This window comes from Dicentrarchus labrax, unplaced genomic scaffold, assembly GCF_905237075.1.
Source record: "Dicentrarchus labrax unplaced genomic scaffold, dlabrax2021, whole genome shotgun sequence".
NCBI lineage: Eukaryota > Metazoa > Chordata > Actinopteri > Moronidae > Dicentrarchus > Dicentrarchus labrax.
The window spans coordinates 6834400-6858129 of NW_026136719.1; the positions used below are offsets into that span (position 1 = coordinate 6834400).

A 23730-nucleotide genomic window follows, 5' to 3' on the forward strand; every position below is an offset into this window, starting at 1 on the left:
GGGGGCAGGAAAACTAGCAAGTTGACAGAAACACAGCCCTTTAGGATTGCTATGGTTAACATTTTAGCAAACAGTTGCTTATTTCTTCATCCAGCAGACACTGAGAACATCATCATTAATTCTAAACAGTTGGTCTGACCACCTGTTGAAGACCAAAATTCACTTTCCTTTCAGCTCTGATTTGGTCACCAATATCTGACTCTTAGCTGCTAAATGTTCAGCCAGTCTCTAACTTTATGTGTGTGCTGTTTGCTGATGGGCAGGTAGTGTACTTTTTTTTTTTTATCAGAGCTTGTTGCTGCTGCTGGAGTTGGGGTTGGTGAGAGTGACAACTGAAAAGAAAGATGTCAGCAGTGCTTAAATGCTACTGAGACGCACCGCCATACAATCTAAATTGCCTCTGACCCCTGTTATGGCTGTCACTGTCTTCTGAACCAACTGTCCTTCCAGCAGCACAGACAGTGACTAGCCAAACTGTCTTTACCAGGAGCAATATAAGAAATACTGCCAAAATTATTTATGTATGTATTGTGTTAATAATGTTTATGTGTTCATTTGTGGTATAGTATTGTAATCCTCAGGCAAGACAATACAAAATTAGACTTGAAATGTGCCATAAAACCAAAACAATAAGCTAAAAGAGACTACAAAGCTGAGTGACCTATCTCCTGTTTATGCCTCTTGTGTATTAGTCTTACATAAAAGACTTTTCTAACCATCTGGTAAAAAAAATATTCCATCTGCTGCACAATCAGTCTTTTAACCCAAGTGTTCCCAAGTTCCTGTCCAAAAACTTTATAGCTACCATCTTTGTTTGGATAAGGAAACAAAGCATAGAGTGAACTTCTGATTTCCCAAGTTTACCATGTCTTGAAATTGGGAAACAGGTTAAAAATCTTTTTTATCCTGCAGCAGACTGAATATTTTTTTTATCCAGATGGTTAGAAAAGTATTTGAGGATTCTGGGAATACCTTCAGAGCAGCAATAAGTGTTGCTATCGTCGGATAGTTTATCTTTCAGAAAGATTGGATAACCTGACTGCAGCAGGTGGTTTGTTGCACAGAACCATATGGGAAGTTGAAGTTTGAAACTCTTTGGAAAAGAGCCTTTGAAAAAGTACTTGGCAGGTGACTGGGTGAACCATCTATCACCGTCTATCACAGGCAAACTTCAACCAATCAGCAAACAGTCCCTTCTGCCACACAGCTCATGCCGTAGCTGCCAGTAGTTCCTAGGATCCTGATTGTTCTGGTACCACTGTTGTTGGACACAAGTGCATATCCTCAAGCCCTAAGATACGGATGCTTATTCAAATGTGAGTCTAATGTTATACATGCAAGGCACAAAGTTTGGCTATGAGTCACCCCTTTTAACATTACGTGTGTCATTTGACAAAATTGTATAATATTTTTTTAAAAATTGAAAAATGCAGCTTTAAACTGAACTTTAAGTTAGAGATGAGATCATTATCAGGAGGCTAACGATGTCTTAATGCAGCATATCATTGAGCTGTGCCTTATTCCATGGGACGCTAATTAGCTTAATTCTATACTACCATAGAAAAACAAAACTTTTTTCTCTTCTCATACCTACTTGAATTGGAATATCCATTGGTTTTCTCTGTGATATTCCTGCTCTTAATTCTGAGATGGATCCTTGGACACCCAACGACCGTGAATGTGGCTGTTAGCCACGGCACAGAGTGGAATGATTCCATTCTCACCACCCACTGGAAAGCAATCTCGGACCATAATGGGAAACCCAAATAGCAAATCTGTGGTTATAAGCATGTCTCTGGAAGTCACGAGTCAGCAACAGGCTCAGTTGAGCAGTGAGATAGTTTAGCTGGAGGTCACAGAGACTACAATGAAGGAGGGCTGTCACCTCCACGCAGCCTCAGCATAAGCCATTTGTCTCTGTGGGGGGAGGAGCCGGAGAGGAAAAATGAAAAGAAAATTGATACAAGGCACACAAAGAGGAGAGGAAGATGAAGGAAGGTGGTGAAGTGTTGGTGAAATGCTTTGTATAAGTCGGTGGTGAGATTACAGAGTTTGTGGAGGCTTGAGATATTTCCAGCAACAGTGGAACATGATAGCAATCTGTAGCATCAATGGTAAACACCAGGTTTTGGTGTCAGAAGAGGAAATCGAAATAGAGATCAGTTTGTACAACCACAGGAGAAGGAAATGGAACAGAATACAATGCAACTGTAGCTCTCATCTTTGTACGTTTTGTTTTCTACTGTATAAGATGTGAAGTACTACTCCTTTTCAGCAGTATGGAATGTTCTCTGCTGTGGTTGTCGGAACAGCAGGACCACTTTTCTCTTCTCAGTTTTATTCGGGAATGGAAAACCATCGCTATCACACTTTGTGTATAAGTCTATGTAGAAAAGCTGAAAACAACCAGTTCTCCTCTAAAATGAATCCCTTAGAGAGCACATGCTGTACATCCACCGAAGATCTAGCAAAGCAATTTCAAGCATAAACTTCTTGTCGCCATTTTCCACTCCCTATCGAACATTGAATTAAAGAATGTAAACACGATCACAATCAGGTAAATGCTCACCATAGCCTGACCTTACCTGTAGAAAATTTGCGTCTAACTCCAAATCAACGTCACTGAATTTCACTTGAACTTCAAAAACAAGAAACCATGTTGTTGCAGGGTGGTGATTGGTCAGTTGCACTGCTGCAATGCAAAAAAGCCACAAGCAGTAACATAACTCAAAGCAGCCGAGCCTGCAAAAGGTGGGGTCAGTCATTCTGGAATAAGATAACATACAGATGCGTTGGGTTATGGTAAATAGGAAACAAACAGGTAGCTGTTGTAGCAAATGGATTCCATAAAAATGCATATTGGTACACATTATAATTGTGCTAAATGTGAGTTTCAGTGGAAAGTTTCTGTATGCCAGTGGTCTAAAGTTACGCAGCGAGAGTTTTTGTTTATTCTGGGAAGAAGAAAATACTGGAACTAACTGGAAACTTGGGGTTGTCTTTTAGCTAGAAAATTGTTGCCAGCAGCCTTGATTGAAAAATGGGGGTCTTAAAAACGTACAATACACCCACCCCCAGTGAAGCCCCCTCATCTTTGGAAGTCATTAGTTCAACAGGCAGGCAGCATTATGCTGATGGTGGTGAAATGATAATTAGAGCTGGAGATAGATTGAGTCAATATAAGTGTAATTAATTTTTAAGTGTGAGGTTTATTAGTACAGAGGCAATCAGGCTCCTAATGAGGGCCTGATAGAACGTCTTAAATAGTGGAACCAGTCAAATTAATAGCTCTAATAGCTTCTGGCATGAGACTCTGCTTTTATTTATTGCACTTATGCATTCGTTTGTATATTTAGCAGTTTTTTTTCCAAACACCAGGGTGATCATTTACACAGATAAATTATGATTCTTTGGATTCATAAACTAAAAGGAATACGAGCTGTTGCACATACATTACACACACACACAGATATCATACTCACACACCCTATGTATGTCACTATAAATAGATTTTTCAGCCCATTTAGGCTCATCTTTCAAATCATGTCATTAATTAAGCTTAGAAATACTCAAGTAATTTCTCTTTAATGAACTTGCTCAATTAAGTATGCCCTCTTTTTGGTTTAATCCTCCTCGCTTTAAGAACTGGCTAACTACTCTTTCTCACTGTCTCTCCCCCCACTCGCTCTTCCTTTTGTTCAGTAGAGAACATTCCTCTGCCGGCTCTCCTCAACCTGCAGTTTCTGGTTTGTGAGTCTCAGCCATGTTGATTAATCACTCCCTGCACGCTCACAGAACAAAACGCAGTCATCTGCACTGCCGGCCTGCTTCCAACAAAAGGTGGCGAGATGTACACACAAGATTTTCAAATAACTACAAAGTAGACAGGTGAAATGTCACCTCATGAATGATGCCTGCAGCTCTATGGGCAATCAATAACAATATGCATCGATTAATCAAATGTAATCTAAATCTGACTTGTGGTTGAGTAATTATGGACTGTCAGAGTTAAACATTTTGATGTTAAATTAAATTATTTTTTTCACAAGGTCACATTTGAGCTTTATTTATACACTTTTATTCCTGTTTTTGACCACCAACATATTTCCCAGACAAGTGACCTCTAGTGGTGGGGCAAATAATGACAGTCAGTAGCAAAATCAGTGACGTATATAATGTATAACCTCTCAGGGCTTGGTCCCACCAGTGTTTAAAACAGCAAAGTTTTTGACCAAAATACAGCAATCAGCCATATCATTATGACCACTGACAGGTGAAGTGAGACTGATTATCTTATTATCATGGCACCTGTAAGTGGGTGGGATATATTAGACAGCAAGTAAACATTTTGTCCTCAAAGTTTATGTGTTAGAAGCAGGAAAAATGGGCAGCATGAGGATTTGAGCGACTTTGACAAGGGCCAAATTGTGATGGCTAAAACTGGAGCTCTTGTGGGGTGTTCCCAGTCTGCAGTGGTCAAAACCAAAAATCAAAAGTGCTTCAAGGAAGGAAAACCGATGAACCAGCGACAGGGTCATGGGCAGCCAAAGGCTAACCCATGTTGTCCAATCCAACAGACGAGCTACTGTAGCTCAAATGGTTAATGCTGGTTCTGATAGAAACTGGTCATAAATAAAAATTAATATATTGTGGCTGATCGGTGTAAATTCATTTAATGCCTGATTTAGTTTTAGTGACAGAGAACCTAATTTCATTGTGGCACCTTCTGGCATGACCAGACACATACTGTAGAGAGGAGGTGTAAAGTAGGTGTTGATGTCTGAGTGGAGAAGGTGTATGACTTTGACAATGGATACAACAGTTTGTGTTCCATCTACTGTCAACACTTGTTTATTTAAGCCATAAAGGTGTTCTTTCCCTAACCTCAACTAAATAGTTTTAATGCCCTAAATTTCTCAGAACTCAGAATTTGTGGTGGCACTGACAAATGATCCGTGTTTTTATGTGTGGTGCCATGGCCCTCTTACCAGCAACACTAGGCACTCATAAAATACACACCACAAGAGAAAATGTGAGGCAGCAAATCCACACATGCCAGGGTTTTATCACATTTCTTTCAAGTGTGGTACTACAGTAGCTCAGTTGGTAGAGCAGGTCGTCCTTGAGACTAAACCTCATATTTGCTGCCTCAGTTTAGCTCCTTGCATGGGAATGTATTTGAATGTGTGTGTGTGTGTGTGTGTGTGTACACGCGCGTGTGGGTGAAGTGCTTTGTAAAGTGCTTGCACTGTTCTCAGGATAAATGTGCTTTATAAAAGCAGTCCACTTACCTTAGAGCCGTGCCTGAGTATGCACAATAAAATCTGTTACATTTTTGTAACCAGTACATCTTTCAAAATAAACTCCATAAAAAACAGGAATACTATTCAGTTCAGTTTTACAGTGGAAGCATCAGGTGACACAAGTTTCAAAATTGTTCATTTCAACCAGTGCTTAACAGTAAAAAAAAACCTTGTGGGCCATATGTGTAACAGCTGAATAAATGTTTTCTTTTAATATTGTTATCCCAATTGCTTTATGCTAATATTCCTCACACATAACAGGGGGACATATTTATCCTGCTGCATTATTGCCTGCTTCTGTATCTGGTGTAGCTCCACAGGTAGACCCATTAATTCACTTCAATTCAATTTTATTTGTATGGTGCCAAATCATAACACTAGTTATCTCAGGACATTTTTCATATAGCACAGGTCTAGACCGTATTCCTATAAAAAGGACATTTAATCAGTTCAACAGTTCAACAGTACAATCTTTAAGGCTGTGATATTTTTTTCTGTCCAGTTTGGGATAGATGATCTCTACAACATGCTGAAAACACAACATCTGACATATGCTATATTATCACCTTATAAAATAAAGATTTACATTAGTATTCATTTGGAGTAATTTTTCAGTCCACTGGACGAATGTCAGGCCATTATTTACTCTCCTCTGGTTTTGTCTCCTCTGGCAAAAAATATCTTACTCTATCGTCTATCCTAGATGTTTCACTTATTTTACCGGTTTGTTAACTTTGTCTGTTCTTTGGTGCTGCACAGGTAGTGTGCAGACAGTTTTGTCATGGTTTGCTTTTGAAAACAGCTGCTGGAAACAGGTTGGATGAGAGCGTTTAATCTGAGCCATACAGTAAATGTGCTGTAAAATCAAAACAATGAGCTGAAAGAGGCTAAAAAAAGAGCCATACTGTAATACTCTGTTGGTTTGTCACTACAAGTGACCACTGTCACATTACTCATTTGAATGATTGTTCATTTAAAAATATTAGTGCACCTTTAAAAATGTCTCTAAGACTTTTTACCCATGGTGCCTTTTTTATCTCCATCACTTAATTCTGATACTTTAGCAGCCATATGGAGAAGCTGTCCGCCAAATGATAACCACTTGAAAGCAATATGAATTTGAAGAGTACAGGTTACAGTTTTGTATGAGGTGATGTCGGTAATAAAACTGCTGTGATTTTTTTTCTTTTGGGGGGTGAAGTGGCTCTTTTAGGTGCAAGATATTGCAATTTTTTCGGATTTTATCAGGTTGTTCCATGGCATTCCACATCCTGAGCACACACAAATCCAAACATAAAAACACCATTTATAAACCCATGTGAATGACAAAAGTGTCAGCGTTTCCTCTCAGAACGGTTACACTGCTTTTACAAATATAGTCAGGGGAACCACTTTGCACTTCGTAATGTCTTCATGAAACCTTAAACTGCGGGATTTCAAAGCCCCTTTTGTGCTACTGCTGTGAAATCCAGGATATGGAGACAAACTGAGCTAATAAATCTCTTTTTCTCTTTGTAGCCTTCTGTGAGGAGGGATGCAGGAGCGGAGGGACCTGTGTGTCTCCCAACACGTGTGTCTGTCCCTCTGGATTTACAGGACGACGCTGTGAGACAGGTAAGACCTGAGAATCCCACCTGACTCCTCACCTGCCTGGCTTGTTCAGTTGTCCCTCCTAATTAAAGCTCAGTTGGAGCATCATATTGTTGTTATCAAGTTTCACAAGTGACATCGGAGGAATGGTCATTAGGTCGGTCTGAGGGATCAGCAGTTGTCTCTTGTTTCTCTCTCTCTCTCCTCTTTTTCTCTCGCTCTGTCTCTTTCTTTCTTTCTCTCTCTCTCTGTCTCTCTCTCTTTCTCTCTCTCTCTCTCTCGCTCTCTCTCTCTCTCTCTCCCCCCCCACTCACACACACACACACACACACACACACACACACACACACAATCTCCAAAGCCCTGTGTTTAAATTGGCCAGCGCAGATTGAGGATCCCAGGAGAGCTGTAGAAAAGGACAGCTAATTCTTCTCTACTCTGCTCCCCCCTTCTTCTTCCCTTATCTCCTGCTCAATTTTCCTTCCTCTCCCTCTTCCTTTCTTCCTCTCCTCCCTTGCTTTTCCTTCCTCTCTTCCCATATTCCCTTTTAATTGCCATTTCTCTTTTCCCTCTCCTTTCCTCTTCCCTTTAACCCCCTCCTCTGCTTCTCCCTTTTTACTTTCTTCTCTTCTTCTCTCCTCTTTCCTTTCTTCTATCCCTTTCCTTTCTTTCCCATTTACCTCTCCTCCCCTCCTTCCTCTCATCTTCACTGATCCTTACCCAATTTCTCAGGGCTCATGTTTTCCTCTCATTTTTCTTCATCTCATCTCTGCTCTCATGAGCAATCGTGATCAACCATCCCTCATAGAGCACCTTAATTACAGGTCAGTTGTTCACTGCATGTTGCCAATGTTTCCATGGTTTCCCTTTAGATATCAGGTTACACATAAATGTGCACATTATTGGTGAAATTACTCTACGTGTAGCCTCAACCACTTAGACATCAGGTACAGCTGTTAGTCTTAATGGATTCTGTTAAGATGAAAAGCAGAAGAAGCAGACATAGTTTTCTGTAGTCCCTTTCCTGTTCCTTTTTCATAAGTGCCTCAACAGTGTTAGTTCAATTCAAATATTAATTTATAAAACTGGTTTGTAACTTTAACAGCAGATTGCAATAATGTGTAGTATCAGCCATAATATCAATAACTTTGTGCCCCCCAGTAAAAAAAATAATAGAAAGCTTTAAATGTTATTTCACTGTCACTGTTAGGTCAGGCATTTCTCACAGCACTAATAAAGTGCTTTCTGCTGGTTTGAGTTTCCTCATGCGTCTGGATCTCAAGAATTCTAAATTCAGCTGAAGTTCCATGTTATTCAAGTGGGGACAACCTGTTCTCCCTGTGATCTTTAAATTTTCAGAGCTCTGTGTGGGTGCATGGAGGAGAAGTACACAAATTCCAGTTAGCTTTAATCAAATGACCTGCAAAGTAATCATAAATTGAACATTAATTCAATGAAAGCTGTTACATTTTCTGACCTTAGAAAACAGTCATAGTTAATATCACTCTGCGGTTAAATCAAACACGTCTTCTTTTCTTTAACAACACTTTGTTGTGGAGAAATTAACCTTGATACGAAAACAAATTCAGATATAATTGTCTGAGCATTTGAACTGTTGAGAGGTAATCAATGGCAATCAGTGTCCAACTCTTTATTTAACAATCAACCAAGGACTAATTAACCTCCAAATAAACAGCGTCTATTAATTAATGTGGTAAGCTCATTCGACAGTGCTGTTCACTGAAAATAAAATTGTATTTTAACAATTTGTTGTTTCAGCTTGGCACAGACTTTACATTTGTGCCTGTAAATTGAATTTTGACGACTAACAAAATGTAGACTTCTTAAAAAAAGTTAAAAAAAAAAAGGCTATATTGCATTTCCAAAATGATTATGTTGTTTCTCTTTGAACCACTTTATAGAGGGTGGGGGAAGGAAAAGATTATGCAAAGAAAATGAAGCATTGAAGTAAGTAGCAGATGACGAGCAAAATATGGACTAACACATCATCCCACTAATGAGGCTCCTCCCTGTGGCCCTCTGGCTGCTGCCTGAGGCTGCCACAGATGTGATGCAGTGCAAAATCACTCCGTCTCTGTATGTCAAAGTCTGTGTCTGTCTCTGGATGTCAAACAAATTCTCTACACTGTACACGTAAACCTCATTTGCAGAAGCTGATTTCTGCTCACTATGTGCTCACTTCTGAGCCACCAACAACTAGAGTTTACTTTAACAATATGTTTCGTAGTTTGTTGTCAGGGGATGAGAGATAACATATGAACACAATTCTGAACATTTGGAGAGATCATATCTTTATTTAAAACTAGAAATGGGTCATTTTTCTTTTACATATTTAAAGCAGCAGCGTAAATACCTTAAAATTCACTGACAAAAACACACCTTTTTAAAATGGCTTTTAAAATCTAGCTCAGTCTAATGTGTTTTTAACGTATGTAATGTACGGTTCTATATTGTTTTACTGATTGATGTTCTTGTATTCTTCTTATATTATATTGTACAGTGTCTTTGAGTATTCAGAAAAGCGCTTTTTAAATAAAATGTATTATTATTATTATTATTATTAAAATGCTGATCGTTGGGTGTTTCTGGAATAGAAGCTGTGAAAAGTTAGATGGAGTGAAAGGGCTGAAAGGACTTGAAGTGTTACCACAAACTGTGAGCTCTGAAAGGAATAGCGGTGTTAATGGAAGTGTAAATGACCAACCGAGTCACACGCCAAAGCATGTAATAGATCCACTGCTCCACTAGAGGATACAGTATTATTTTCAGATTAATATACAGTAATGGAAACATAGTTACGCATATTACATTCCATTATACTATTGCCAATAGATCCTCCTTACACACTGGACCTTTTGGTTTGGTCTTCATAATGATGATGACTATTTATCAGCATCATCAGTGTTTTCAGTGTGTGTATGCTTTTGTGGTTTTCCTAGAAGCATTAACAATGCTGTGAATAACAGAGCTACTCTTTGTATGTGTTTCTATTACCCAATTAGATCTAAAGTTATATAATATTTTTTTTCCATCAGAAGTTGTTGTACTTCGTTGTTTGATCATCTACAACTGTCTTATACATTTTAAGCAAATTCCGCTATAATAAAAAAAACAATACATTGTGTGCATGTTATGCTGTAGTAGTGTTATGGAAGTAAACTACTTCCACGTTCTTAAAGTGCTGTCGGGGTTGATGGAGTTTCCCTTGAAGAGTTGCCATAGGCAACTTGTACAATCGGTACCGAAGGTTCTTGTTTTAACTCCAAGCACGGTGTCTCTGTCTGTCTCTGTTACACTTTCACTCTCTACATCTGTCAAACTCTGTCCGTCTGTGTGTCTCTCCGGTACATCTGTCTCTATCTCCTGTCTCCATTTCCATCTCCCTCTATGCTGTCCTTCCCTCCTGTGTAATAAAACACATCACTGCTTCACTGCTCTGTGGTGTATACTGTAGCTCAATGGGAGGTTAAGAGCATGTAAATATAAAGCCAGTGGAAACAGAGTCATACTCTTCACTGATCTTTTCATCTTCTCCCACGTTGATCCGTTCCTCAGGGTTGCCTGTCTTTCTCCAGTGGGTTCGTATTGCCACCACAGATCCACTGTTGGATCCTTGTGAATTACTTTCTGAAATGCTTTACTCCAAAGAATCAAAAACTGAACAGCTGACCTAGCAATGAACTCCCAGTTCACATTGTGAAATTCATACTACTTCTTTGACAAACAGCCAATGTAAGGTACATACTGTACTGCAGAGTATGTATCCAAGACACAGAGTTGTAGCAACAGCAATTCAGTGATTGTATTTGAAATGGGATTTAGGCTCTACTTCACACTGAAATTGAAACTAAATAACATGTATTTTACCAAATATATGCTTATTTGCAAGTCATTCTTTAAAAACATACACACACCTTGTCTCCTTCCTGCTTCTTAAAATCTGTATCATGTCAATAACAAGTTACTGTAGGAATGTACGATTATAAGAGGTAAATGGAAAGTAATGAAGATGTCATTGGTAGTTTAGAACAGCTCTGCATGCATTCATTAGCGCTCGGCTGTGGTCTGTGGTCACTTTAACTGCTCCTTTAATCAGAGGGCTGTTAATTTTATGCACATTTACTGGTCACAGACTATCAGGTAGCAACAAACACACACCCTGGAGGTTGTTTCTGTCTGAGGACGCATAACTGTAAATACCCCATGTGACATTTTCCATGATGTTGTTTCAGTGGGTTAGTAGGGCTGAGGTAGTGTAATTATGTAGCAGGCCAGAGGACTCTCCTGAGAGCTTGGGGATTATTTTAAATGTGTGTGTGGATTAATTCCCATTTCCACAGTGAGATAAAACTCACAGCTCTTCACAGTCTGGGCTGTCATAAAGTCTTCACGTATCCCCTTCGGGAAAATCTACAGACGGGGCAGAAGTGAAGCCCTGAAGAAAGTACTAAGTGCTCTCTTTTGCATTGTAAGGAAACAGAAGGAACTGTGAAATGCTGGCTGCTTTCCTTCCTGTGGCTGCAACAAAGATTGATGGAGTGTATGTGTGTGTTTACTCTAGCATATTGTACTTTATACCAGAGGAAGGTCACCTGTCCACTTCACTGCCACAGACGAAGAGAATGGAGGGCTGTTCACACACACAAACAGACTCTTGTCCTTGCACACAAGCTAACAAATAGCTTTATAAGTCTATTGAGCTACAGGAATTATCGACTGTGTGTGAATGAAATTAGCTTTTATTACTTCTAAATGAAAAAGGTCTTACTAGGTGGGTTATGAATAGGGTTTTAAATAGCATGTGCTCTCCATAAAAAGAGATTCAGAGTCCTGGTGGAATTAGGTTTTACTATGCCTACAATTGGTGCTGTGAATTATCACAGGTCCCAGATCAGACAGTCTTAATTTTTTTAGTTTTACCTCCTCCTGTATAAAAGTTTAAATTTTATGTAATAGCTTATCTATAAAAAAATATTTTTAATTCTAAGGTTGGTGAGGTTGGTTTTTCCATCCAAAACTGTTGAACAGAGCAATATATTGTGACAAGAACTGGCCAGAGTGCCATAAAATGCAGTGCTTCAGACAAGTGAACGACAAGCTTATTGCATGTACATAAAATTTGATACGAATATTCATGCCCCCCAGAGGATGAATGTTCGTATTTTTGGTGCCCCCTGACCTTTCCTGTAGTGCCACCATTGTGCCAAACTTTCAGTTTTATCAAGGAAAATGCTGACATGTAGTTGTTTCCATGAAATACAGATCACACGCTCATGCTGCCCATCCTTCCAGAATAATCGCAGTAACTACATATTTGGTCAAAATTGGGTAAAGCCCACCAGAATCTGACATTTTGACATCTTACCATGCCATAAAGATTATTATATACGGTATAATAATGTAAGAATGTGTCATTTGTGGTGGGAAACTGGTGGGAAATTACACAAGAAGCAACAGAGTGATCTAAAAACCAGTCACAGCAGTGACTGCAATCTGACTAGTTAATGATAGCTGGTTAGATAGCCTTAGCCAAAGCTAACTGACCCTTTTTTACCTGCTTCTTGGAATTGAAAAATCAAAAAAAAAAATCTGATGCACCAACATGGAAGCTGACATCATGGAAACGGAAGGATTTCTGACAGCACAAAGGAACAAAATGACACTGCATAATGTACAGGTGCATTCAAAAAAGCAATTATGCATGCGACAATTTTAGCATGTTGTTATTGTTTTCTTTGTGTTCTCCTCATTCCAACACCTTGATGAAGAGAGGCTCCGTTCCATAAAAAGCTGCTAAATGTGGAAGCTAATGAGTTGATTGAAGTTAATGAAAAACAAAATTGTACACTGTAGAGGAGTATTTGTGTGTGTGTGTTTGTGTGTTGGCGCTGAGTACAGCAGTGAGATAATTAAAGGTCTGTGAACTCTAGCGATGTGCCTTGAATGACAGAAAGATGATGAAAAAATAGTTAAGATACAGGTTGAAAGGTTTTTCTATCTTTAAACTATGATATATTTCAATTCTAATATGGATGCAAATATCCCACAGGTCACAGAGGTGATGCAGTGTAGTCCGAAGTGACACATTTTTTTCTGAATAAAAACTTGTGTTTCTAATGTTAACTTCTAGCCTTCCATCCAAAGAAGATGAATCATGCATGGATTGTAGCTGTTTTTCATATAGTTCCCCAGTTTTAGTGGACCAACATTTAAAGAACAGGTTACAGTAAGAGAAACTTAAATAAAGTCATCATATTTTGAATTCTGTTACAGATTCTTTACATCCAGTGACTATTTAAAGTCATTTTATCCTCCATAGTGTTCATCTAGGTCTCTACAGCCTTCCACTCCCTGCTTCAGATTTTCGAGCCCAGTCACACCAGCAATATGAGAAGTGTGGTTCGCACAAATTCACACTGTTGACCAATTGCACACCACCTTGACAGTGCTGACCTTTAAGGGAACAGAGAGAACCAGAGTCGGCAATGGAGGAAGCCATTTTATTTGCTTTTTTACCCAAGTTTAGATAACTTTGCTTTGCTAAATGAGAAGCAGCACCAACCTTTCTGCTTCATACCTACTTTGCCTTGTCTCTAGGTTAGGCTCATTGTTTTGCTGTATTGTGCTAAAATACACTGTTCCTACACCATCACACCCAATACACCTTCACACACCCTTGTGAGTCAAAACAAAGAAAAATGTGTCACTTTCCTCTGTTTTGTGTAATTAAAGCAGTAAAATGTAGAAAAGTCAGCAATAGAATATGAAACAGGGAGAAGCAGAGAAATAAATGCTCAAATCTGAATTTTTACGGACAAGAAAATTAGTATTTCTCTCAGAAGATGAAAGAAGAACTGCAACCTCTCATACCTCACAATAAAGTGATAGTGTTTCCGTGAAGCAGTGAAAAACCTCTTAGAATGAGTCACTTTTCATTAATTATGCACAGATGTGTTGGAGAGCAGGGCAGGATTATTGTTATTAGGAAGGCTGGCAGCACTGTTGTCTGTTGTTTGTGTGCTGTAGGTGTTCAAACTTTGCATTATTGCTGTTCTTCCTTGCAGAGCTCTCTCCACAATGAACATGAACATTGGTTCTGCAAAACAGGGAAATGTTTTGCTTGAGATTCTAAACTGAAGGCACAGAATCCTAAGACACGTGTGTAAATTTAAAGTATGCATTTCAGCAAATGAATGATGCTGATATGCATGATGAATGAATGAAACAAGTGAAACAAATCTTGCTTCAGTTGGTTAAATCATCATGCCACGATCCTAATTTTCTGTAGGTTGTACATGTTTTGCAACTGTGCCAAACAACTCATTTGTATAGTTACAGCGACAGTGACAGCAGACATATACTATAGGTTAATTAGTCAGACTGTATGTTGTATAAAGCAATATGTGGTCTGTCCATGTTTTATATTAGAGCTGCTGGCAGCTCTTAATCCTCTTTTTGCAGTGACCGATGGCTGCTTTGTTCTGTCGAAGGGTTAAATAAAGAGCTCAGCTATCTCATTGTTTGCACACAACCCCAACAGCTATGCAACCATTAAATGTTAAATGAATATAATATGACAGATTTCAATAATAAATAAAATTGATTATTTTATAAGTGTGTTGCTGTGCATGTTCTTTAATACTGCCTACCTGTCTGAGTGACTGCACTCCATTGTATATGAAATTGAAGCAATCAGGAGACTTTAAAGTCTAACAGCCCCATAGTGATTTCAATACATTACCTGATTTAATTACAACCAAGCTACACTCTCCCCCCCTTGTTTTGGCCCCCCTAGGGCCAATGTGGCTCTTTAATTTAATTGCCATATTTCAGTCTTCATTGTCTGGGTTTGTGCCTCAATAATATATATATATATATATATATATAAAATTAAGATATGTTTCCAAAAAGAAAAAAACCTCTTTTATAAACCGCTACAATACAAAAACAAAACAAAATTGGACAGAGATTCTACACTGACTGGCGGCAGTACCTCGAGTGTTTGGTCATGTATTTCTATGGACGCAATTGGCTGTGTTTGTGGGTGAGAAGCCAGTGAGGGATTGTTTCTTTATCCCTAGAGTGGGTGCCTGTACGTAGAGGCCTGTGGGATCTGGGTGGATAGCATTGTTTTGTGACCAAAAGACTTTCACATCAACTTGAGCAGCCTCAGTTTAAAAAATGTAAGTCTTTGGATAGTGTTTTTGCCTTGGTGGAAAGTGTGTAATTAAATCTGGACCCCAGTTACATTATGTTTCCCAATTAGCAAATTTTAAGTATAAAATGAATCATGTTAAATTTAATCAGGGTCAGTATTTAAAACTTAATGATGCATGGAATCTAAACGCTACTGGATTAAATCCTTACACCTTTAGCATGTGGTATAACCAGCCCAGACATGGACATATTCCCTCTCATGCACACGCACAGCCCTGCTCTTTTGTTAAAGGGTTAGCTGCTCTCAGCCACCAGTCACCTCTAATCTTGGTATGTTTCAGTGGGATGTCAGAGAGGGAATCTTGGTGTAGCTCTGACCTGACAGGCTGACAGAGGGCAGCCCTCCTGGCGGCTGTCAGGTCTTACCTACAGCACACCAGGCTAACGGCACAACCACAACAGACACTGCTAAACGGCTCACCCCGAGTCTCTCTTTTATCTGTACAGAGATAAATATGTGTGTCTGTATGTGTGCACTTAAGACAGGGTCAAACCTATCAACTGTGACTTTCACAACATAAAAATGTTCACAGCACAAGATCAGAAGGCTAGTTTGTTGTTTGGTTTTTTGGTTTTTTGGATGTAGAATCTGTAGCTATGTGTTGATGCCATATGGGATACAGTATGTGGTTGGAACAACTGCAGTGGGTTTATGCTTAAATGTAGGTGGAAAAAAATCACACAACTCTTCTCTATAGTAAAAGAACACCTTTCAACAAAAAGGCAAGTCATGTGTTAATATCACTATATAATTTGCTATATATTAGACATAAAAAGGCATTTTTCCAATATACCATGTTTTATTTCTCCGCTATCTTGCTTTTATCAGGGTGTTATCTAGGTTTGTTTCCACTTTCTCAATATAACTTTACAAAATAAATCTACTCTAAATCACATTTCTTTACACCCTGACTCATTTCTCACTTAATGTACAGTGACCTTGACGCATCCTTCCTGTAACTGAAATTCATATTACTCTTAACCTTGTTTTGATCGACTTAAACTCACACTGATCTGCACACACTGTGTGTGTGTGTATTCTCAGTGGAAGCTATGAAATTGAAAACCAAGTTTGGAATTGTGCAAATAAGCATACAGTTTTGGAGAACACATGCATTGTGGACAAACACAACTTCTCAAAGGGAAAAAAAAGAAAAGAAGTAATGTACCAGCATTTTGGCAAACATCCCTGTTTTCAACCTACTCAAAAACTGTCCTGTCTTTATTGTTACCTAGCAAGTTAATCACAATACATCCATGTGGAAGGCATATAAGGAACTAAAGATGAAACTGATATGGATATTCTCATAACTCCAGATTTAGAAGGGAAAAAAAAGCATACAAGAAACTTGCTTTATGATGGCATCTGCCGTTCACAGTGGTGATTTGGTAAGAAATGAGCAGCTTACAGTTACAGTTTCTAAATCTCTACTTTGTTTGTAAGCAATATGTAACTTCACCTGTATCATTGTTTTTACTGCTTTCATCATAAGTGTATAGATTTGAACCACTTTCAGTGAAACAAGAAGTCTGTGGATGGAGCTTTGTTAGAGGAGCATCTCATTCCAGACAACAGACGAGAAAACGTTCTGTGGATTTTCAGATTTTAACTGACTTTGATTACATGGTGACAAACCTACAACACTTGCTCGCTTATAAAACAACCCTCCAGTGTTGTAACAGTTAGGAGGATCTATTGGCTGGAATATAATATGCATAGGTGTGTTTTTATTAGTGTATAATCACCGGAATATAGGAATCGTTATGTTTTAGTTACCTTAGAACAAGCCTTTTATATTCACATACGCCTTCCTGGGAGTTTTACCGTAGCCCAGAAAGGACAGGCCAAACACTGGCACAAGATAGGGCTGTTAACTTTTTTGTGACTTTCGCGGCCACCGTAGTTTCTCCTTCATTCTTGAATGGGGAGGGCGAAGCGAGGGAGTTGCAATCTGCAACTACACCGCTAAATGCCACTAAACCTTACACACTGAGTCTTTAAAACCCATTACATATATGAAAAATGCCTGAGCTATAAACTACTGCACTTTTCCTGTTGATTTGCTTAAGATATGGGGCTTTTCCCCCTTCAGCCACAATATGAGATATACATAGACATGACAGTTACCAAGCAGTGCCTCACTACCTTTCCTTGTCTGCTATAGTTCACATTTAAGCAATTGAAGGTGTGACTGAAGGTCACACTTTAACCGAAAGGGTGTATGCACAGGTCGGGTCTCAGCCAGAAGCAAGAGAGCTGCAGATGAGGAGCAGAGCTCACACCATACATAATGGATGAGAGAGATTTACTCTCCCGAGAAGGAGCACAGTCCTAACGCCTCTGGGCTGGGCATGGGTATGCACGTCACATGCGAGAGACAAAGCGAGCTGAGTAGAAAGAGCCGAATGAGTGAGGAGGAGAAGAAATAGAAAAGTGCACGAAGGAAACAACTCTGCTGCCAAATGGTGTGATTTCTAAAAGACTTTGATCCCTGCTGTGGCACACAGGCGGCAGAGAAATGTGGGCTGTCTAATGTGGGCAGCCGCTGACCCAGCTCTGCTGTTGTGGTGGCGGTTTGTTCTGATTGGATCAACCTCCACGGCTATAACTAGCACAGATCAAAGCACAGGCAAAAGAGACACAAATGAGCTGAAGTTTCAGGTTGATGTACGTTGCCAGGAAAATAATTCAGACTGATGCTGATGCTACAGTGTGTGTTTGTGTCTTCAGATATCGACGAGTGTGCAGAGGGCCTGATTGAGTGCCACAACCACTCCCGCTGTGTCAACCTGCCCGGCTGGTACCACTGTGAATGCAGAAGTGGTTTCCATGACAATGGCTCCTACCTGCTCGATGGGAGCTCCTGCATTGGTGAGCATACATTGAATTAAAAAACATCTCTATCGCTGCTTGAAATACCAACTCCTCAACCTCTGCGTGCCCACCGCCTACATTCTATAGACTTTTCTTTCCTCTCCCTTTTTTTGCGTTCAGTTACTCATGAATACTGAATACTGTCGCTGCCTGGCTTCCTCTTCATCTGTCTTTTATCTCTGGTCTCCTACATGATCGCTTGATTGCCATTCTTTGTCTCATTTATCCTCTTTGAAAATCTAGCAAGTAGACATAAGCATTGTGTTACATAAGGGAGCATGTGTGTTTGCTCTAACATGCCATCCAGCAGGCTTAAAAGGAGGCTAATCAGAGGTTTTCTCACCTTCACAGCTCGAGATCTAACTATACGGTGTGAAACCCACACGCACATCCCTTAATGAGACATTGATCAGCAACACACATCAGCCTGGTGCTGCTATTAGTTGGTGTCGGGTGCTCTCTCCCATGTGCTAGCCCACGAATCCAGAGAAAAGGGAGTTAGAGAAGGAAACTGAGAAACACCAAGATTGTGTGTTGATGATGCATAGAGCAGGAAAGTACAGTGAAAGTCCTGACATTGCAAGCAACGTGCTTAATAATTTGCAATATTTCCACAATTTGTGCCTATTTTACGATGAAATGATTCTGAAGATTTAGAATGCAGTAGCTTACAAGCGAGCACCAATTATAGAGCAATAAATGAAAACAAGGAGAAAGAAATCAATACAATTTAGTTTTCTTCAGCATAGATGCTTCTACTCTCACTCCCACACCCCGATACTGGTTCTGCTAATCTGTCAGATAAAGGTTTTAAGAGGCTGTGTAGGCCTATTTGATCTGATTTGAGCAATGTTAATCTTGAATACGCTCCAGTTCTTGTCCTGTTTTACTGCTGATTATAATATAATCAGATTCTATTAATGTCCTGTGAAAAGAGAAGTCTTTGTTGTGCCTTTATGATTGTTTCATAACAAAATGTGTTTTTTTGTTTGTTTTTTTACCCAAATTCTGAATAAGAGAGGTGCACATGTTGCAAAATATTTGGCAGTTTTGTGACTTATTTGTTGATTTGGTGATAATGAAAGCGAGTGAAAGACTTTTGGATCATAGAAACATCTTTTTGTAGTATCATTATGGTTGTGAAACTCTTAACAGCTCTCCATTAACCACTGATTTGATGATTTGCAGGTCAAAACGAGGTAAAAACTGGGTAAAAAAGTTTAACCCTTACATGTACATGTTACAGATAAATGTTGTTTCAACAGCATTTAAATGGTTGTACTTTAAAGTTGAGTTATTACCTATAGTCATTTAAATATTGTTAAAATAACAATAACACATAACCAAGAGTCTATAACTATGCTAAATGCTAACTTCACAACAACTCTGACATGCTGATGTTAAGAAGGTCACCATCTTAGTTTAGCATGCTAACATTTCCTAATAGCAATAAACACAAGTACAGCTGCTTACTGATTACTGGCACTGACATTACCTGAACATCAGGATTTTCAGTGGTTCAGCATATTACAGATGACATTCTGCATGTCTGAGAGCAGGAGCTCATAATATCTAAATATCACTCAACAAATCTCCGGCAGAGCTTTTATTTTTGCACCAGTGAAAAGTTGTAATGGATGCAGCAAACAGGAACTCTTGGCTGAGTGAAAGGCTTTTGCTTTCACTTAACCTTTAAATCAAAATGCAATATCAGCAGTCCAGTTTGATTCATTTACTTTGAGGGGAGAGGTATGAATTCTACTCATTCCTCCAGGTAGTGGTTTCACTCAATTATTAGGAAAAGTGATAGACATAGCAGCTTCGTGTCACATTACCACACAGACTGAACACCATTCGGCATGTCTTTAAAGGCAGAATCAGCAGCTCACGTCTCTTCACAGATATTTTGCACTCGTGATTTTCAAACTAAGATACACTCTCCTCGTCCAATTAGTGATTTAAATCTTTTAATTCAGGGTCACCTATAGGCCATTACAACCACTAATGCAAAATATAATTGATGTTTTTTTCTCTTAATAAACCTCTTCCATGTGTGACTTAGTGGAAATTAATGGTTCAAGAGTCAAATTGTTTGCACAAAACTACATTAAAAAAAAATGCATACTTCAGGCATAGGAGGTGTCAGTTTGTAAATCTACTACTTGTTACAGTATTAATCAAAGAAACATTTTAAAACCCCACTATTTATGATGAACATTGCATTCAGTTATCTTGCTTTTATGGACAGCTGACCAAACAGGTGTGGTGCTACATCCAGTGCATGAGAGGTATTCACTGCAGTGTGACAGTCTAAAGAGTCAGTGCTTTTTTCACACGCTAGTTTTGTGCTGACGTTCAACAATCATAAAAACTCAAACATCAACAGGAGCCAAAAATTAAATACAGAATACAAAATGATTCATTAATATTAACACCAGTAGTTTTAACTTCTAAATGTAAAACTAGACGTAGAAGTTTTCTCTCTCATGGGGTTGGCATTCGGGGGAAACAAGGCAGCTTGAGAGGAAGTGGGTACAGCACAAATTAACTCAGAATGTATTAAGCTTCACAGATATTACAGTTCAAGTGGATATTTCCATTAATGGTAATATTACAGGGATACGATAATGGCTGTGCAGCTATTCTCAGGTGGATTTACAGCAGTTGCAATGGATTCCTATGGTTTCCAGACTCACTGTGAAATAAAGTATCAAACTTCTGTAGAAAATCATTCCTGCAGTATAATCCATTTCTCTGCTGTAGTTCTTATATTCAGTGTGTTCCTAACAGTGGTAGTTTCTCTACAACAGAGATAAGCACACCACTTCTGTGACCGATTAAAACTCCACCAGAAGTAGAGTATTGAGCAAATTATTGGGGAAGCCTCGGAACATACTTAATATACAAACCCATGGCAGAGTGGTGAACTAAAGGGCCAATGCATATGGTTTAGTCGCATCTAGTTGCAGATTGCAACCATTTGAATACAACTTAAACTTCCAAGCGTGTAGGAGAAACTACGGTTAAAGCACATATATGTAGGATTTGAAAATATCTGACTTTGGTAACAAGGCAATAGTCAAGTTTCTAAATTGAGCAGACATTTCCAAAACATGTGAATATGCGTATCCACTTCTGTTACACAAATATTAGGAGTTGGTTCATTGAGATAAAGAGTTGGTGGCGCTGGCTCCAGTTAGGGGTCATTAAATTATTGCAGAAGAGGAGGGCACAACTGGATAAGTCAAACCTTAAACGAAGGAAAATGGTGAACGTGTGATTGAAATATGGCGTGTATGTTTGTTTCAAGTATTAATTTGAGGACAGTTAACAGTCGTCTCATCGGTCCATGCAGATCTGATGGTTTCGTCTGCTGCAGTTTTTTTTAGCTCCTCAGGGATGATTGATGTTTAAGTCACATGCTTCATGAATATCATGATTTATTTGCTAAATCTATTTCCATTCCACTGTGTAGCATTTTGCCATTACACAAACATTTTTTACCTCAGTCATGCATATTTTGACACCACTTTTACAAGAATGGGCTGAAAGTAGCACCAAATTTCGTTGTATCATTTTGCTAAAGACATAACATATGCCATCAGAGAGATTTAAAAGATGGTACAATCACATTAAAATAATCATTAAAACACATAACTCATATCTGCAGCAAATGAGTCAGAGGAGTTACTCACATCAGTCACAAGTCTAATTGGACATTAACTTACTTGTTTGTTGATGCTTTCAGCAAACATATTCATGACTTGAAATAAGATTAATACAATGTGATTAGTGGAAGCAGTCGTTGAGAGAGAGACCATTATTGGCTTTGCTTTTCTAGACTTTACAGCATAAATACAAGTGTCTAATGTGTATGTGTGTGTTGTGTGCATGAAGCTGTGACAGTATATCTGCCACCTTTTTCCCCCCACTATGCAAGTATTAGGCTGGAAGCCAGCAGGGGAAATAAGTACGATTGACAATTTAACAGGATTTTTCCCCCCTCCACAATATCCCTCCAACAGCCTCTCATGAGTCAACCAAACAGAAAGTAGGATTTTGTAATAAGAGAGCCAGCTCAAAGTAGAGAGCAGCAGCACCAGGCAGTTAGCCACATCAACAGCTGCATGTTGGCCAACAGTACGTGACGACCATGCAGGAAACAGCAGATAGGACTAGGGATGATAATTAGTGAGAAAGAAGAGGATAATGTTTTGAGAAAGCAGAAAGTCTTTTTGTCTGCGTATATTCACATCAGTAATTGTGTGCATAATTGCATCTGGCAAGTTAGTTGGTTGTGGGTCTTTCTGCTTTTCTGTTAGAGGGATATTTAAAAAAATAAATCAATCCACAGATTTAAGTATCAGATGCAAATCTACAGTAAGAAAAAGCATCACTTTAACACATGATTTCTGTAAAAACAAACGGCTTCCTAAGGATATGAAAATAGGTTGATGACGGCAATCTAACTTAAAAATCAAGTGTTAATATCCTGTGTTTTGCTACAGCAGCAAATTGGAGAATTATTCAGTGTGTTTTTCAAATTAACAGAGCACTTTGTTGTAGTGTTAGTGCTAATTCATGTTTGGCACATGGAGCAACTACCTGTGCTATTCTCGAGGAGTCCTGCTGTTTGACACATGAATCTATAATAGTCTTTTATCTGCAAAGTGCACTCTCCCATTTGGGTTAAGAGCTGTTCCTAAAGTCTCTGTTTAAACAAACACTTCACACATGTCCATACAGTCTATTTGTTCCCCACATGTGAAAAAATACATACAAATAAGCACTGTAGTTAATGGATATGGGGTACAAATTAGTTTAAGAACTAGAAACTCACTACAATAAGTAAACCTGGAAATATAAGAAATTTAAAATCACATTGACATCCCCTAAAATGTTTATAGACAAAACCAAGTTGCGATGATGGAAGTTCCCTCTCCTTCGCATCTTCATTGGAACTGTGATTTTTTTTTGTATGCCAATAATTTAATTATTTTTTAACGTTCATTTCAAGAAAGTTTCAATTTATAATAGCAATTGCTATAATATAGTTACAGTGGTTAGTGCCATAGTAAGTCAATATACACTTTATTTAATCTCAATTTGTTGACCACTGTGATCTTTCCACTGTGGCTTTTCCAGACAGTATTTTTGGTTACATTCAACTGCCTGCAACTTGCTGGATACTGGCTTTACTATGACAGTTTTTGGTAAGCTAACAAAAACTAGAATTTCACAAGATACATAAAACATGCTGTACGCAAAACTAATTAGTGTTGTTATTGTGTATACCCGTGTGTTGAATTGTGGTTTGTTGTTTCCCTGTGTTACAACGCATTGTAGCAAAATGTCACTTATTATTGTTATGTTAGAATATTACAGTATAGGTCATAAACCCAAACCCCTTAATGTTAGCAGATGGCTAACTAACTAAAGTAAAAAATCAAATTACAATGCAAATAAATGTTTCCCCTGAAGATGGGTTCTGTCATTTTAAGTAGTTCTTATTGTGCTGATGTATGTTCTAGTGTTAATCTTTCTGACATACCAAAATACACTGTGCTGCTTTAGGTTTTAACATTAACATTTCATTATGTTGTACTGCATATGCTGCGAGGACCAGAGCAGCTGCAAGCAGCAATCCTTTTGCTTTATTGTTTTAACTGAGAGCTGCATGGGCTGCATCTCAAAACACATTTATTATGTCTAATGCTTTAGGGA

The 23730-nt window shown here is 38.7% G+C and overlaps 2 protein-coding genes across 2 annotated transcripts in view; one reads left to right on the forward strand and one right to left on the reverse strand.

The window, feature by feature from the left end:
* The window catches only part of lrp4 (low density lipoprotein receptor-related protein 4), a 561339-nt gene that overhangs the window by 359597 nt on the left and 178012 nt on the right, over positions 1-23730 (reverse strand). The gene's annotated exons all lie outside the window — the stretch shown is intronic.
* The window catches only part of LOC127351684 (protein kinase C-binding protein NELL1-like), a 234698-nt gene that overhangs the window by 197265 nt on the left and 13703 nt on the right, over positions 1-23730 (forward strand). Inside the window, exons 15-16 of the mRNA XM_051379480.1 lie at positions 6822-6917; positions 17863-18003. Coding sequence (XP_051235440.1) covers positions 6822-6917; positions 17863-18003 — 237 coding nt within the window. The remainder of the gene's footprint in view (positions 1-6821; positions 6918-17862; positions 18004-23730) is intronic.